Source organism: Eptatretus burgeri, chromosome 2, assembly GCF_056783735.1.
Source record: "Eptatretus burgeri isolate ZD-2024b chromosome 2, Ebu_testis_v1, whole genome shotgun sequence".
NCBI lineage: Eukaryota > Metazoa > Chordata > Myxini > Myxiniformes > Myxinidae > Eptatretus > Eptatretus burgeri.
The window spans coordinates 45,380,258-45,399,302 of record NC_140962.1 but is presented as its reverse complement, the minus strand read 5'-3'; the positions used below and the strand labels follow the sequence as shown (position 1 = coordinate 45,399,302).

General features: G+C 40.7%; 1 protein-coding gene across 7 annotated transcripts in view; it reads left to right on the top strand.

Moving 5' to 3' along the window:
- LOC147031953 (RNA-binding protein FXR1-like) overlaps nt 1-19,045 on the top strand; it is a 164,470-nt gene that overhangs the window by 66,609 nt on the left and 78,816 nt on the right. For all 7 annotated transcript variants that reach the window (XM_085869202.1, XM_085869201.1, XM_085869199.1 and 4 more), the window contains 5 exons: nt 862-978; nt 2,670-2,840; nt 2,959-3,037; nt 11,293-11,402; nt 12,576-12,662. In XM_085869202.1, coding sequence (XP_085725328.1) covers nt 862-978; nt 2,670-2,840; nt 2,959-3,037; nt 11,293-11,402; nt 12,576-12,662 — 564 coding nt within the window. The remainder of the gene's footprint in view (nt 1-861; nt 979-2,669; nt 2,841-2,958; nt 3,038-11,292; nt 11,403-12,575; nt 12,663-19,045) is intronic.

Sequence of the window (19,045 nt, the reverse complement as noted above, 5' to 3'; positions counted from 1 at the left end):
ATGGTACATGCATGTACCTGCGGTACCAGTATTCAGTTGGCCAGTTCACAGCTGCTCATACTTGGCCTTCACTTCCATGAATAAATGGCAATTTTCAGTGCAAATAACCATGAATAATAACATGTACAAAAGCTGCTTTAAGCTTATAGACTAATTTCTTTATAAATTAAAAAGGCACAACAGGTGACCGTGTACTTTGGAGCCACATCACTTGACAAAAGCTCAAAATGGACTAGGTAAAACACGCGTTTCGTGAAACAACAACAACGTCGCACTTGCGAGAGTGCAAGTTTAGACCCATTACTGATGGCCAGAAGCTTACCTCCCATGTCTTTGGACTTCTTCGAAAATCCAAAGTCAAAAGGGATTTTCGTTTCAATGCTATCGTTTCGGCACCGAAACTGTGAGGCCTACAAAAGTTTATTTTCTTGAGGTCATTGCTGTATAGTTTGTCATTCAGGGTATCAGGCCAACAGTCCAAAACGAGGCTAAAGCAGAGAACTCTCCATTGCAGGAGGCGTGTTTTAGCTGCTTGTGTTATTTTTAGGTCAGTGTTGTGTGAGACCTGGCGAGAGTACTAACAGTAAAAGTAAGCCCGGTTTTATCGAAATACTAATGTGTTTACATCTCGGATTTCAAAACAGGGGGTGTAGAGATTTCGTGGTGACAAAAATTTTTTAAAAACCCCGAAAAATCGGCGCTGAAGTAGGCGGTGACCTTTTACATTTTTTCTATGAGTGGTCTGCTGCGGGTCGCCGGTAACCGGCTTCTAAGGAAACCCCTGCCCTTGTATAATTTGTTACTCCTAAAATTGTCATATGCTGATGGTTGTACATGCTTGTGGATGTCTGTGTTCTGCAGTCCAGAAATAGCAGCACAGCAAAGCGAGCATCCATGCTGAGTGACATGCATTTCAGGGGAATTAGAAAGAAACTTCAGCTAAAGATCCGCAATGAAGAAGCAACTCGACAGTTAGAGGTGAGTGCACTACATTGGCACAGTGGAGTTGTCAAAGGTGAACTTCTCAGCTGTTTTCATTATGCCAGGCCAATTGGTTTCAACCGGAAAAAGTTGTTCAGTGATTACCTTAGGTTCTGATTCAGAGAAGAAACCAGCCTTGGCACACTCCATTGGTGTGGATGACATTTGGGAGTTCATTTTGGTTCTTTTCAACATGTTGTGTTTGAATACTGTATTTGCATTGAATTGCAGAGTTCATTTAATTACCCCACCCATATGAAGTGACAAGCGGATTTGAGCAATTGGTTCATGTCAATCCCGTCCGTCCATCGGTCTGTCTACAAACGTCAGTTTATGATCAAGGAACAACTTGCTTTAAATTTAATGCTATGTTTTGAACACAAATCGGACCATGAATCGGAACACAAACCTGTTGTTTAGCAGTACTTCAGCTCTGAATTCGTCCCAATAGCGCATGCATAGACAGAAGTGAGATAGTTTTTTTTAACTTTCTGGCAGTCAAACAAAATTGAAAATAATTCCAAACAGGAAACTTGCTGTTTTTAAGGACGTCATAAAGAACACAAACAACTGGCATGAATAACTAATGTGACATGTTCGATAGGGTGGTGTCATCGACACTTCATTATCAGCGGTAAATTCTGGAATCAGTTTCTTTATTCGACTTTTACCATCCTTATTTCATTTAAATTATATTACATGCTTGAACACTGTAGAACACAACTTTCCTTCTTATGACTTCCAGTAACGTCCAGTTTTGCAGTACTTGGGCATGTTAAATCAGGGTGATGTATCAGACTGCTACAATCGTGCTCAACTTCTAAAAAAAATTTTAACGATCTTTAAAATTATTATTTTATTGAAATTGAAGTACCTACAGTATATACAAGTAAAATTTATTACCTCTACCACCGAAGGTGAAGCAGGTTATGTTCTCACCCCTTTCTGTCTGTTTGTCTGTTTGTGTGGAGGATATCTCAAAAAGTTGTGTACGGATCTGGATGAAATTTTGTGGACAGATCGGGTGTGTGACAAGGACAAACTGATTAGATTTTGGTAAAGATCCAGATCCGGATCCGGCTCCTAGAATTTTTTCAGTGATTCTTCACCATTGAGAGATAGGGCCAAAAACGATATACAGCAAGATATACACAAAACTTGAATAGGTTGGGAGTGCCACTCAGAAGAATTGATTCAATTTTGGTGAAGATCTGGATTCGAGAATTATTTAATTGTTAACTTCATTATTGAGAGATGGGGCTAAAAACGATATTGCATGATATCTCAAAAAGTTGTGGACAGATTCGGATGAAACTTGGTGGACAGCGATGTGTGAAAAGGACAAATTGATTCAATTTTGGTGAAGATTGGAATCCGGATCCGGATACAAGAATTTTTAAAGTGATTCTTCACCATCAAGAGATGGGCCAAAAACTATGTATGGCATGATGCAATTTCTTGAAGTTGTGGACGACTTGTGATAAAACGAGGTGGAAGAGTTGGTTTGGTGACAATAACAAGCTAATTCGATTTTGGTTAAGCTCCAAATTCAGATCCGACCTATCAGTGGGATACGAAATTTACAGTGTTCAGCCTGGCAAAGGTATGCGCTCTACCGAGTGCCGGTCCATTTCTCCAAGTGTCACTCTGAGTGATTTTGTTTGCTTCATCTTGTACTTTTCTCGTAGACAACTCGTCAGCTGGCGACGGCGTGTTGTGAAGAATTCTCTGTGCATGAGGAGCTCGTCGGCCTCTCCATTGGCACACACGGAGCCAACATCCAGGCTGCCAGACACCTGCCTGGCATATCTGCTGTTGAGCTTGATGACCGAACATCCACCTTCCGTATCTACGGAGAGGTGAGCATGCAGTAGCTCCAGTTCCATATATCATTTTAATGCTTGTTCTTAACCTTATACTTTTAATATTGTGGTATTTTCAGTTGGATTTTGGGTTATTGCTTATTGTCTTCCACAGACACCTGAAGCTGTACGCCAGGCTCGTGCACTGCTTGAGTTCTGCGAGCAGCCCGTTCAAGTTCCACGTACACTTGTGGGTATGTTCAGACTGATTGAATTTGCATGGTGTAATTTCCATAACTGATTTAAATGTGTATTGTTCATAATGAACCATGAATTCCCATGTATAAGTTGCACCCTAATTTTGTGTCCATTCCCATGGGGGGAAAAATTCATGTTTTGCCACCCAATTTTGTGACCTTACCCATGAAAGGAATCCAAAGAAGAATAATAAAGCGGGACTAGGCTTTACCTTCTTTAACCTTCTTTCTTGCCAATTTGTGGCCCTGAAAGGTGCCTTTCATTAGAAGCATTAGCTTATCCTTAATGCTTAAGCTTTTCAGTTTAAGCCCAGGAAGTCCTCGTCATCTGTCTCCTTGCCGAAGAGGGCACGCAGCCATTCATTCAATTCTGGACAGCTGATGTCAGTGTTGCTGCTCTCTTCATTTCCTGAGTCGCTGATAGCTATGTCCTCCTGGAGCACATCATCCTACGTCCCATCAGGGCAGTTGGATATACAGCACTTCGGGAAGGCCCAACAGATGATTGCTGATGGCAGCTCCTCCCACACGTTTTCTATCCATAAGATGATGGTTGGGAGGTTGACCTTTCTCATGCATAGTCCCTTGTCGGTCTTCTTCTTCTTCTTCTTCTTCTTCTTCTTCTTCTTCTTCTTTTTCTCTTTCTTCTTTCTTCTTTCTTCTTTCTTCTTTCTTCTTTCTTCTTTCTTCTTTCTTCTTTCTTCTTTCTTCTTTCTTCTTTCTTCTTCTTCTTCCGGCTGCTCCCGTTAGGGGTCACCACAGCGGATCAACCATCTCCATTTCGCTCTATCTTCCACATCTTCCATTGACACTCCAACCGCCTGCATGTCCGCCCTCACCGCATCCATGAACCTCTTCTTTGGCCTTCCACTTCTCCTCCTGCCTGGTGGCTCCATCCTCAGCATCCTTCTCCCGATATACTCCGCTTCCCTCCTGTGCACATGTCCAAACCATCTCAATCTCGCCTCTCACTTCATCCTTACTGATCCACCCCACTTCCTGATTCACTATCTCCTCCTCTTCCAACTTTCTCTCTCTCTCATTTTCTTCATTCATCAGCTCCTCAAAGTACTCCATCCACCTTCTCAACACACTCTCCTCGCTCATCAGCACATTCCCATTTGCGTCCTTTATCACCCTAACCTGCAGCACATCCTTCTCAGCCCGGTCCCTCTGTCTGGCCAATCGGTATAAATCCTTTTCCCCTTCCTTTGTATCCAAATTCTCATACAACTCATCATATGCCTTTTTCTTAGCCTTTGCCACCTCTCCCTTTGCCTTTCGCTGCCACTCCTTGTACTCCTGCCTACTTTCTTCATCTCTGAGACAATCCCATTTCCTTTTCACCAACCCCTTCTTCCTTATACTTTCCTGTACTTCCTCATTCCACCACCAAGTCTCCTTATCTTCCTTCCTCTGTCCAGATGTCACACCAAGTACCTTCCTAGCTATCTCCCTCACCACTTCTGCTGTAGTTGCCCAATCATCCCACCCATCTTTACCACCATCCAAAACCTGTCTCACCTCCTCCCTAAATTCCACGCAACATTCTTCCTCCTTCAGCTTCCACCATCTGGTCCTTGGTTTAGCCTTCACTGTCTTCCTCAACCTCACCTCCAAAATCATCCTACAGACCACCAATCGATGCTGTCGAGCTACACTCTCCCCCTGCCACCACCTTACAGTCTCTAATCTATTTCAGGTTGCATCTCCTGCTTAAGATGTGATCCACCTGTGTGCACTTTCCTCCACTCTTGTATGTCACCCTGTGTTCCTCCTTCTTGAAATACGTATTTACCACTGCCATTTCCATTCTTTTTGCAAACTCTACCACCATTTGCCCTTCCACATTTCTCTTGTTGAGACAGTACCTACCCATCACCTCCTCATCCTCTTTATTCCCTTCCCCAACATGCCCATTGAAATCTGCTCCAATCACCACTCTTTCATCCTTGGATACACTCCCCACCACTTCATCTAACTCACTCCAGAAATCTTCTTTATACTCCATCTCACACCCCATATGCGGGGCATATGCACTGATGACATTCATCATCACCCCTTCAATTTCCAACTTCACACTCATCACTCGGTCAGACACTCTCCTCACCTCCAATACCCTCTTGACATAATCTTCTTTCAGGATTACCCCGACACCATTTCTCCTTCCATCCACACCATGGTAGAACAGTTTGAAACCACCTCCAATGCTCCTAGCCTTGCTCCCCATCCACTTGGTCTCTTGTACACACAGTATGTCCACCTTTCTTCTCTCCATCATATCAGCTAACTCTTGCCCTTTGCCAGTCATCGTCCCAACATTCAGAGTTCCAACTCTCACCTCCACACTTCTACTCTTCCCCCTCTCCCACTGCCTCCGGACTCGCCTTCCCCGTCTCCTTCTCCTCCTTCGCCCAGCAGTAGCACAATTTCCACTGGTACCCTGCTGACCAGCGGTACCGGTGGCGGTCGTTGGTAACCCGGGCCTCGACCGATCCGGTATGGAAATTCGTTTTGGTGTCCGCATAATGATTTGGCATAGGTTTTTACGTCGGATGCCCTTCCTGACGCAACCCTGGTCGCCTCTTATGACACACAGGGATATGGTCCACCTATTCTAACCGGGGCATTCACTGCGCCCAGTACACTGGTACTCATTTTGCCGACCTTGGAAGGATGACAGGCTGAGTCAACCCCCTGGTGTTATACGACTTGGTAGGTGTGTGTGTGTGTGTGTGTGTGTGTGTGTGTGTGTGTGTGTGTGTGTGTGTGTGTGTGTGTGTGTGTGTGTGTGTGTGTGTGTGTGTGTGTGTGTGTGTGTGTGTGTGTGTGTGTGTGTGTGTGTGTGTGTGTATATATGTGTATATATATATATATATATATATGTATATATATGTGTATATATATATATATATATATATATATATATATATATATATATATATATATATATATATATATATGTATATATATGTATATATGTATATATATGTATATATGTATATATATGTATATACGTATATATATATATATATATACATATATATACATATATATACATATATATATATACATATATATATATACATATATATATATATATATATATATATATATATATATATATATATATATATATATATATATATATATATATATATATATATATATATATATATATATATATATATATATATAAATTCAGTGGCCCAACGGGGCTTGAACTCAGGACCTTTTGGGTCCCAAGCCGCTGCCCTAACCACTGCGCCAACACCAGTCCCTTGTCAGTCTTCTCCCCCTCGATAATCCACTCCAACCAGCAGCACTGCAGACAGTCCTTGAAACGCTTGTTGAGGTCGCCATCTAGTGGCTGGAGAAGGGACGTTATGCTGCTCAGGATCATTACTGGATCAGTTTTGCTGCGTCGTAAATGCAGTCTTCATCTGCTCAATCATGTGACGCCAGAACGTTTCCAAGACGAGCATGATTTGTCGTCAGGAAAGACCGTCATCATGCCTCCCCCACAGTCTTGGACGAGCTCTTAATCCATCCAACCCTTGAGATGGACTCGCCCGATGATGCTCGTTGGGAACTTCTCTTTGGGGAGCGTCTTCCTCTAAAAGAGGACGTATGGTGGCTGCTTCCCTCCATCGGCGGTGCACGCTAGAATGACAGTGATCCAATCTTTCTCGTGTCCGATAGTGGTAATACTCACTGTATTGACTCCGTTCGCTGACACTGGTGTTTCTTGGGACATCAAATGTAAGTGGGGTTTGGTTGGTGTTCCCGATGTGGTTCTGGGGATATTCTTGCTCCCAGCAAAGTTGTGTGATGATTTGTTTAAACCTAGTTGCCTTGTCCGAGATTTCGTATGGGAGATGCTGAAAAGTGGAAGAGCTCAACAGAAGGCGAAAAGAGTGAAAATTACATGAAATTAACTTTTTCTGTTAAACAAGCGGCAGAACCAGTAAAGGGTCTTTGGGTCTCGCACATGTGCTGAGGTGTGTTAAATTACTCATCAGCTTGCTGTCGCTTGCTAAGCCAGCCGTTCCTTCCTAAACCACAAAAAATGTTAATCCACCTCTGCCGAGGCAGTCTTCCTCTGGGCTGCTGTCCACAGGGGCTGTCCCAATAAAAAGAAATCTACATTTTTTTTTCTTTCTTCTGGGCTCCCATAGCCCACGACACCACCATGGCTGGCACAAGTTGGCCAGAGAAATCGTAATCGACTTTTTGCACACATGCCTCTGCAATGGTAAGTCATCACCTCGCCTCACCAACAAACGAGAGGTATTTACGCATGCATAATAAATCTGCCTACTCCATGTATAAATTACATACTCTACCTCCTCAGCATCACGTGTAACAAACGACTTGCTCTCACAGATTCCTGTTACATGGCAATCTAACCTACTCGAAACACATAGACCATACTACTCTTACCACAGTTGAGCTATGGATCCCCTCCCTTCGACAGAACCATACTTATGTCAGTACTTTTTTGAAAACTGTCTTGCACTTAACATTACAAGTATCATTGCACATATTTAACAGAAATATAGTGTTTTTGTTTAACTAATAATTTGTTGACAAAACTGTTACTTTAAAAAAAGTACTGCAACAAGAATAACAAGAAGAAGAGCAATCAGATTGCAGACCCTCACATGACTTCTTTTGAGTGGTGTATTTTGATGGATTTCAGGGTAAATCCAATATGGCTGCCAAACCATGTGACCTATGATATCAGATGTGTGAAACTTTTGTTCCACATGGGCAGGCGGTCATATGTGTAAAGTTTCGTCTCGATTTGTTCAGCCACTTTAGAGAAGAAGATTTTTGAAGGTTTTTTTTCATTTTTTTTATTAACAATATGGTTGCCGAATCACGTGACCAATGGCATCATTAATTTTCTTTTCTGTGGACCATTTTCTCCCGAGATGATAGATGACCCTCAAAAAATTTCATACCGATCGGGTGTGGTGTTCTGCACATGCAGTTATGACATCATAACAAGTGCACCTATGATGTCATTAACAAAAAAATCACCCTCATTCCCCATGAGGAGTGCTTGCTATGTGTCAAGTTTCAATTTTTTCCTTGGTGCGGCTTCAGAGATACAGAGGTCAAAAGTTTTTATCCCCCGCCGCGTGGTGGAAGGGGGATATTATTGTCACCCGGGTCGTCCGTCCGGCTGGCTGGGCGTCAACATTTATAGCTGTGAGTGCGATAACTCATAAACTGTTTGCCATATCGATTTGAAATTTGGGTCACACATGTACCACCTGAAAAGGAAGAACCCTATTGATTTTGGGCCTGGCCGGATCCAAGATGGACTGGGGTGGCCATCTTGAAAAAAAAGTTTTTCCGCCATATCGATTTGAAATTTGAGTCACACATGTACCACTACACCTATTGATTTTGATTTTGGTAGAACCCTATTGATTTTGGGCGTGGCCTGATCCAAGATGGCCGACTGCGGCGGCCATCTTGAAAACATTTTTTTGTAATAAATGGAGAAACGCTTATCTGATTTCAATTATTTTTCAATGGCGGGGGATTCCCCATCTCTGTTGGTTATATTTCTGTGATTCCAATATGGCTGTGTAGATACAGATACAGAACGTCAGTACAATTTTAAAACATTTTTTGAACAAACAAACAGATTGTATGTGCCAGCACAGGAGATCCTGGACAGACAAATTTACTCCAGATCTCTCAACATAACCAGAGAATCTTCATCTTTATATAGTTTCCAGTAAGACACAGTTTTTTAAAAATAATTTTCTGATGCTGACGCCAGTTCACCCGGTCTTGACAATTTCCAGGTGAACCTTATCTTCAGTCTTCTTTGACAGCTCCTGCTTAAATGGTTGGAACACATATTCAAATCCAGACATATTAATCGCACAGAATGCAAGAATGATGTCAAACGCCAACCCTTAAATGGCGTTTGCCATTAAAACTCAAATAAAATAAAACGCCAACTCAAAATGGCCATTAAAACAAGTTTCTATCTTATGTAGGTTAAAAATCAGTCTGCTTCTCCCAAAATTGGGAAGATATATTATCTTGAAGCAACCAGAGCTTCATGAATACATCTGGACACCTTCTCAAATCCACATTCCAACTTGTTTGTGTCTGTTTTAAAAATCCCTTTAGATAGCTTTTAAAATGATAGGCAATTCTTATATTCAACTGACTGGCAAAGTTCAACCTGTTTACACATTTAATATATAGGTGATCTTTCCATACAGAAGAGAAATATAATTAAGTTAATTCCAAATGGATACATACTAAGAAAGAATCATATCATATTTGAGTACATTTTACTTCAGGTTTAACATTTTCATTTTAATACCACGTTTTAATTATCATCAATTTATTTATTTTATTACCCCCAAACCCATCATGATAGAATGTTTCTCCAGCTGCCACACTACGTGACCTTTATCATCAAAACGTTCTACATGAGTGGTCGCACCAATGGTGAAAATTGCGTCTCAATCCGACAAGCAGTTGCAGAGAAAAACACGAAAGTTCTGTGCGGCCAAACAGACAGACAGACAAACAGACCCAAATGCAATACCCTCTCCTCTGATGAGGGTAATTAATTTATACAGCAAAGGTTTAAGCAAAAGAAAATGGGATGCTGAAAATTTCTTTCTCTGGTAGATCCTTGACGAGGTTTTGGTTTGATCTTGATTTAAGATTATTTGGCATCAGTTTTGGAGAGGTTAATTATTTCTTCAAAGGGAAACAACATTGTTTATGCCTGGCAGAGGAAAGATGCTATTCCCCTTGAACATATTTCATCCTTGAGACATTTGAAATTTCTGACTGCTGACCTTGTGTGCTTTCACTATTCTTCCCCTTCCTTTCTGCTTATACACAGCTTCAACCACTGTATAATCTTCTTTCTTCATCTTCCTTTTATTTTCTTCCATTATTCAATCCCTCCCCCTCCCCCACTTCTTCCCATCTCCTCGTATGCATCCTTTCTTGACAGGGATACTACAGCATAATATTTGGTGGTATGCTCAATAAACATACAAACAACATTTTATAGGAGAGATCCAAGCTGAAATGGCCCGATTACAGCAACCGTTTGCGATTTCAAAAGTCACCATCGACGACCAAGAGGATGTGAAAACCGTGGCAAACCTATATTTAGGCCCAATAACCACAAGTTATTTTTCGCTTATCTGGAATTGAAATTCCAGATGGGGTTTTGTCATCGCGCATCGTCCTTCCATCCGTCTCCTATTTCGACTTCTCCAGCCAAACCGCTAGGCAGACCTGGCTGAACTTTGGCAGCAACGTTCCTCTCCTGACTTGCAATGGGAATTGCAAAGCTCGTTCCACTCATGTGACTTTAAGTAGATCAAAATGGCTGATGTAAATTCCTTCAAAAATCTTCTTCTCCAGACCCACCAGTCAGAATGGCAGCAAATTTGGGTGACAACATTAAGCCAGGGTAGGGATGTTAACCTTTCGAGGTCATGCCGATCAAATGACCGAAAGTGTGTCAAAATGGCTGAGTTAGTCATTTTTGGGGGAAAATTGCAGAAATTCCTTCAAAAATCTTCTTCGCCAGACCCACCAGTCAGTGTGATATAAATTTGGGTTGCAACATTAGGACAAGGCCCAGACAAGTGACATCCAGTGGTCCTATTTTTATTATTAGCAGCAGAAAAGCCTGTCAAAATGATGGCTTGCCTTTCTATATTTTCATCCGATTCAGCCTTGAAAATTCGAGCTAAAATAGAAATTTCGTACAAAAATCTTAATTTTAGCTGGTGTGCATCCTCCTTCCTGCTATTAATTTGCAAATGGTCACTGACTTTGATACCAATCCAAATTTTTATTACAGACCTGAGGCATCAAAAAGCTACATACCTATATCAAGCAAACAGTTTCAAATGGAGCACCTCGTCGCCATTAGAGCATATAAGTTGCATCACCTTTGGCAATAAATGTGAATTGTTGTTCCCAGCTTGCTGGCTCGATGACAGAAGACGCCTTTTGCATTTCTGCAGCCTCCATCCCTACCCCGTTTTAAAATCCCGTGCTGGCACGTGCATCTTGCTCAGAAGCATAAAAGGTCGTCAAAGTGACAATTGAATTCTAGCTTAAGTTTTCCCCAAAAAGTAATGTGTTCATTTTAATTAATCTTATGCATAGCACAGTGCAAATGGTGAATGCTCATGCAATATCAATATAATTATTTTCTTGTTGAATTGCATTGCCTGCAGGAAAGGTGATTGGGAAGAATGGTCATGCAATCCAAGAGATCGTGGACAAGTCTGGTGTTGTGCGTGTTAAGATCGAGGGTGACAATGAGCGAAAGTACAAGCGCGAGGAGGTTTGCTTCACTCTGAGCAAAGATACAGCTGCTAGTTGTATTAGTTTGACCTCTTTCTCTTTATTTCGTCCTTTTACATTTTCTTGCCTCCTTTTAGTGCTCTTATTGATGTTTTCTTTCCTCATTTCTTTGCTTCACACATGTTATGACTCGTGTTACTCTTTTAACTTCACCTGTGCATGTGTGTTTCCGCGTACGTGTCCGCGTACATTCAAACATCCAACTCTCAACTGTTACGGAGCCATGAACACACGTGTCACAACAGCACTTGCTGCACCTATTCTGACCAACCGGCAGTAGCCTGCCAGGCATCCATTCTGCTTAAGCATCCATGACACAGTCGACGAGGTTTCTAAAATGTAGCTGGGAAAGGAATTAAAGTTAAAATACTACACTGCATTGATTAAACTTGTCAGAAATAAACCGGCAAAGAGAATGAACAACCCCTATATCCTACCCACGTGATGGCACGATGTGACCAGTACAAAGATCCTCCTTGGTGATTAATTTTACTGAGGAAATCTGTGATAACCCAATTAACTAAGCAATCTTGCTGCAGATATGAGTGACGCAGCAGACACACTGACACGACAGACATGACACACACACCAGCACTGACCCACTCTGCGGTGCCTTGACCAATGTATTAAACACTCTCACGGCATCACCGACTGCATAAGCTGATGATGGAACATCAGTTGTTTTTCTGGTTCACACCCCCTCCCCCCTTTTACCCTTTAACATTACCTTAGCCATTTATTCCCCCATACGCTTCCTCCTTCACTCGCTTATATCACTCACCTCCGCCTCTCCCCTCCCCCGTTCCCCCCTGCCTCAAGGAGTATATTAGAGCTTGGTGAATTTGTCCTGCATAGTCCCAGGTGAAGACCACTCTGGTTGAAATAGCAGATCGGTTTTTGTCCGTGCAACAATTTGAATGTGCCTTTCTTTACTTAACTGATGGTTTCCCAACTACCGAAGGCCAATCCTAAATTCACAACTTTTCTCAACACTTTTAATCTTTTGTTTCTTTGTTTTGGAATCCCAATGTAATCCTCTTCAAACACTTCAGCTGTAAGAATGATCGAGTGACTGATCTTGGCTTGTACATCTGATTGTAGCCCAGACCAATTTCAAAGAAGAAACCAACGAACTTGTGTTTGGCCCTTACAGGGAAAGGTTCCGTTTGTGTTTGTGGGCACAAAAGAAAATATCAGCAACGCAAAGGTGCTTCTGGATTACCACGTGGCGTATCTTCAGGTGTGTTGGCAATTGAACTGCATGTCTGTAATACTCTGTGACTGAATGCAATGATGTTTTCTCATATCTTCATATACATATGCTGAATGGTGGGCTTGCACATGTGGTTCTATACACCACTTTCAGTGGACAATAGAAAAAGAGCATCATTTGATGAACTTTTTATGCCTCCGCTGACGAAGTCGCCAGAGGCATTGTTTTTGGGTTGTCCGTCCATGCTGATTTTCTATCTCTTTTTTTTTTTTTTCTTCTCTGCAACCGCTTATCCGATGGACATGAAATTTTCACCATCGGTGTGACTACTCATGTAAAATGTTTTCATGATAATTATGATGTCATAGGTCATATGGTGAGGCAGCTATGTTTGAAAAAAGGAAAAAGCTTTGGACCTCTATCTCCGAATTCCAAAAAAAAAAAATTGAAACTTGGCACATGTCAAGTGCTCCCCATGGGAAACAAGTGTGATTATTATTTTTTTGATGATGCTATCATTGGTAGCTTCGTTATGACGTCATTGTTGCATATGCCGAATGCTTTATCTGATTAGTATGAAAAATTTTGAGGGTCATCTCGGGCTAATTTGGTATAGGGGTGGGGTGAAAATATTGATGCTGTCATCGGTCATGTCGTTCCTTAAGTTGTATAACAGACCTTGATACATACATACCTGTATGTATCAAGGTCATCAATCATTCCTTTCCAACTTTTCTTCACTTTAGGTTTCTCGCTGATTGATTAAAAAGAAAAATGATATACAAAATCTCAGCTTGTGGAAGAGTGAGTTTGGACGTCGTCTTCTCCACTGTGATTCTTATTAACAAGGAACATTGGATGTTCCAAGTCCCTTTTGGGTACTTCTTTCTGACGTCTGAATTGCCAGAGTTCAGTTCTGAAATGACTCCACTCAACTAAACTTGTTCTTGCACTCAATTAATTTTCCTTTTTTTTTTTTTTGTTGGTGAATTTGACATGCCAAACAAGTGGGGTCGCCACAGAAACCAAAATTGTTCCAAGCTGTGCTTATGTTTTGTTGCTTATTTGTAGAAGCAAAATTTTGATTTGATGGTCCCACATCTGAATTATTTTCGCTGCAACATCGATGACTGCATGGTGAAACATCATACAGTGGACAACAACTTGACAAGTTCATCATCTTTGTTGATGCCTTTCTTGCTGCCCTTTATTTCACGTGGGAGATTTCAGATACTTTTGTCACTTTTCTTGACCATGTTTCAAAGGTTTCTCCCCATAGCCCTCCCTCATCTTCCCTTATTAAAATTATTATATTAGGGTACCCAGTCAAATGGACTGGGTAACCTATTGTTTTTCTTCTGATTGGTTCACGAAAAAGTAAGTGACCACTATATTCGTTATTGGTGTGTGTGTCTGTCTGTCTGTCTGTCTGTCTGTCTGTCTGTCCCGAGCATAGCTCCGTGGGTTTTGATCCGATCCTGATAAAATTTCGGTGGGGGTTTATATCATGATCGAGTTGTGTTTTCCTGAGAATGGGCGTGGTGCGCCCATTATGGGCAAAGCCACGCCCAAAAAACGTTTTTAGGGGGTAGCCAATTTCAATTTACATCTTCTCTGAGGGGGTTTGTTGAATCTGGCAGGGGTTTTGGTATTTGGTTAGCCCCCACGTCCCCATGGAGCCCGATTTTTCATTTTCGTCCCAAGGTCCAGGTCACAAGGTCACGAACTTAGAAAATTGCGAATTTTGACATAAAAATCCATCTTCTCCGAGGGGGTTTGTCGAATCTGGCAGGGGTTTCGGTATTTGGTTCGCCCAATGGCACCTGCATAGCCCCACGGAGCTCGATTTTTCATTTTCGTCCCAAGGTCAAGGTCACGAACTTAGAAAATTGTGAATTTTGACATAAAAATCATACGATCTCCCAAACTTTGAGCGTGAGCTCGGATGACAATATTTTTATGCATAATGTTGAGGTCATTCCCCACCTAAAGTGTTGAAACTATTTTGCTCTATCTCGAACACCTTGCCTGTGGTGCCCCCTTCAAGTTTGTTTTTACACTGATTTCATCAAAGTATGGATAATAATCCGAGGAGTGCGAAATGCCATATAGCCAAATGACGTTATATTGTTCCTGGAATGATCCAGAGTAAGTTTTGCACCAACGGTCATAATCTTTGACCTTTGACCTTTAAAGTTCACAAAGGTCACATTTTCAAAGTTGTGGGAATCTAACCGGGTTTTTGACCTTCTTCGACAAACTAACTCCAATAAGCTATAGCACGTATCCTGTTTCCTTATTTTAATGTCCACAACATTGTTTTGTGACCTTTAAAGGTTATGCAAAGGTCAAATTTTAAAAGTTGTTGAACGAAACCGGGTTTTCGACATTTTGCAGCTCATAACCGGTCACCCGTACCATCATGTTGATCATCATGTTGATCATTTTTATAACTTGGTTATAACATCATGTTGATCATTTTTATAACTTGGTCAAAAATTATCACATTGTCTCATCCTTGACTTCTGAAACAATCTACATCGTCAAATACCGCTCGTGAACCATTGCCATCTCCAGACTTGTTATTAGGGTACCCAGTCAAATGGACTGGGTAATTAGGGTACCCAGTCAAATGGACTGGGTAACCCATTGTTATTCTTCTGTTTATTTCTTATTTTTCTTCCGCCGGCAATTTGCGGGCTATTTTGCTTTAAAAACCATTTTCTCAGCAACGAATGGTAAGTCCGATCGACACGAAATTTTCACCATAGTTTGTATCTTTTTTGATAGCAAACTTAATTGGTAATTGTGATGTCATAGATCACGTAGTACGGGTGCCATCTTGAAAAAACCGATAAACTTTGGACCTCTATATCTCTGAAACGGTGCAATGGAAAAAAATTTCGCTTCATACATTTGAATAAGCTCCTCATGGGGAACACGGGTGATTTTTCCTGACGTCATCGGTCAAGAGGTGTCATCATTAGGTACAACGCTGCTTAGGAAAAATCCAAAATTTCTTGAGCCTCATCTGCACAACAACTCACCGTAGAAAAAAAATATTATGACGTCATAGGTCACTTGGTTCGGCAGCCATTTTGAATTTTTTTTTTTAATCTTCTTCTCCAGAACGGCCAGACAGATTGAGGCCAAACTTTACACACACATTCCCCATGAGGTCCTCTTTCAAGTTTGTCAATTTCTTATTGATCTGTCACATGATTTGGTGGCCATCTTGAATTTACCCTAAACCTTCAAACATCTCCAGAACGGCTCGTCAGATCAAGGGGAAACTTCACAAACGCATTGCCCACGAGCAGGGAATATAACTTTGTTAATTTCTAGGTGATAGATCACATGGTTTGGCAGCCATGTTGGATTCAAGAAAAATATTAAATAATGTTTTCTCTGGAATCACATAACATATCGAAGCGAAAATTTGCAACTATCATCTTCCATGATGTCTGCATTCATAGTAAAAATTATGATGTCACAAGTCACAGGGTTTGGCGGACATCTTGGATAGAAAAACGCACCTTATCCGATTATCACGAAACTTCACATACCTATTCCACTACGGGATTGGAGGCAGGATATAAATTTATGATGTCATAGGTCATATGGTTCGTCAGCCATCTTGGATTGAAAATTAATAAATTTTTAAAATCTTCTTCTCCAGAACAGCCAGACAGATTGAGGCAAAATTTCACATACACTTTCCCCAAGACATCCTTTCACAAGTTTGTTAATTTCTAATTGATAGGTCACATGGTTTGGTGGCCATGTTGAATTTACCCTAAAACCTTCAAACATCTTCTTCTCCAGAACAGCTGGTCAGATCAAGGGGAAACTTCACATACGTATTGCACACGACTCGTGAATATAGGTTTGTTAATTTATAATTGATAGGTCACATGGTTTGGCAGCCATGTTGGATTCAAGAACAATATTAAATATTGTTTTCTCTGGAACCACTTATCCTATCGACGCAAAACTTTGCGACTATTATTTAAGTCTCATGTTGTATCAAAGGCGGACGTCTGGGTACCCGGTCATCACTGCCAGCAGTTTTAAGTGGCAGTTCTAGTTTCTTATTTTTCTTTTTCCACCCACAATTTGCAGGCTTTTTCACTTTAAAAATCATTTTCTCAGGAACGGTAAGTCCGATCGACCCAAAATTTTCACCATAGTATGTATCTTTTTTTGATAGCAAACTTAATTGATAATTGTGACGTCACAGGTCACGTGGTACGGGCGCCATCTTGAAAAAAAAACGATAAACTTTGGACCTCTGCATCTCAAACCGTGAGACGGAAATTTTTTTAGCTTGATACATTTTAATGAACTCCGCATCGGGAACACGGGTGATTTTTCCCGATGTCATCGGTGAAGCGGTATCCCGGTGAAAATTCGTCAAGTAGAACGCTGCATAGGAAAAATCTGAAATTTCTTGAGCCTCATCAACACTACAATTCACCGTAGAAAAAATATATTATGATGTCATAGGTGACTTGGTTCGGCAGCCATCTTGTTTTGAAAAAATAATAATAAAAAAATCTTCTTCTCCAGAACGACTGGACAGATTGAGGCGAAACTTTACACACATTCCCCATGACGTCCTTTTTCAAGTTTGTTAATTTATTATTGATAGGTCACATGGTTTGGTGGCCATCTTGAATTTACCCTAAAACCCTCAAACATCTTCTCCAGAACGGCTGGTCAGATCAAGGGGAAAGTTCACATACGTATTGCTCAAGAATAGTGAATATAAGTTTGCTAATTTCTATTTGATAGGTCAAATGGTTTGGCAGCCATGTTGGATTCAAGAAAAATATTAAATAATGTTTTCTCTGGAATCACATAACCTATTGAAGCGAAAATTTGCAACTATCATTTTCCATCATGTCTACATACATGGTAAAAATTATGACGTCACATGGTTTGGCACCCATCTTGGATAGAAAAACGCACCTTATCCGATTAACACGAAACTTTACACATGCATTCCACGACAGGATTGGAGGCATAATGTAAATTTATGATGTCATCGGTCACATGGTTCGTCAGCCATCTTGGATTGAAAATTAATAAATTTTAAAAATCTTCTTCTCCAGAACGGCTAGATAGATTGAGGCAAAATAAAACACACTTTCCCCAAGATATCCTTTCACAAGTTTGTTAATTTCTAATTGATAAGTCACATGGTTTGGCAGCCATATTGCATTTACTCTAAAACCTTCAAACATCTTCTCCAGAACGGCTAGTCAGATCAAGGGGAAACTTCACATACGTATTGCTCACGAGTAGTGAATATGAGTTTGTTAATTTCTAATTGATAGGTCACATGGTTTGGCAGCCATGTTGGATTCAAAAATTGTATTAAATAATGTTTTCTCTGGAACCACATAACCTATCGAAGCGAAAATTGGCAACTATAATTAATCTATCCCCATGCCCGAATATACGGTAAAAATTATGGTCACAAGTCACATGGTTTGGAGGCCATCTTGGATAGAAAACGCACCTTATCCGATAACACACAAAACTTCACACGTGTTCCAGTACAGGATTGGAGGCAGAAAGTAAATTTATGATGTCATAGGTCACATGGTTCATCGGGCATCTTGGATTGAAAATTCATAAATTTTAAAAATCTTCTTCTCCAGAATGGCTGGACAGATTGATGCAAAAATTCACACAATTTCCCCAAGACATCTTTTCACAAGTTTGTTAATTTCTAATTGATAAGTCACATGGTTCGGTGGCCACATTGAATTTACCCTAAAACCATCAAACATCTTCTTCTCCAGAACGGCTAAACAGATTGAGGCAAAAATTTACAGGCATACTCCCCATGACATCCTTTTACGAGTTTGTTAATGAATAATTGATGTCACATGGTTTGGCAGCCATGTTGGATTTAAGAAAATATTAAATAATGTTTTCTCTGGAATTGATTCACCTGTCGAAGCGAAAAGTTGCATCTATCATCTACCATCGTGTATGCACGCATGGTAAAAATTATGACATCACAAGTCATATGGTTTGGTGGCCATCTTGGATAGAAAAATGCACCTTATCCGATTAACACAAAACTTCACACACGTGTTCCAGTACAGGATTGGAGGCAGAAAGTAAATTTATGATGTCATACGTCACATGGTTCATCAGGTATCTTGGATTGAAAATTAATAAATTTTAAAAATCTTCTTCTCCAGAACGTCTCGACAGATTGAGGCAAAAATTCACACACACTTTCCACAAGACATCCTTTCACAAGTTTGTTAATTTCTAATTGATATGTCACATGGTTTGGTGGCCATATTGAATTTACCCTAAAACCTTCAAACAACTTCTCCAAAACGACTGGTCAAATCAAGGGGAAACTTCACAAGTCTATTCTGCAGGCG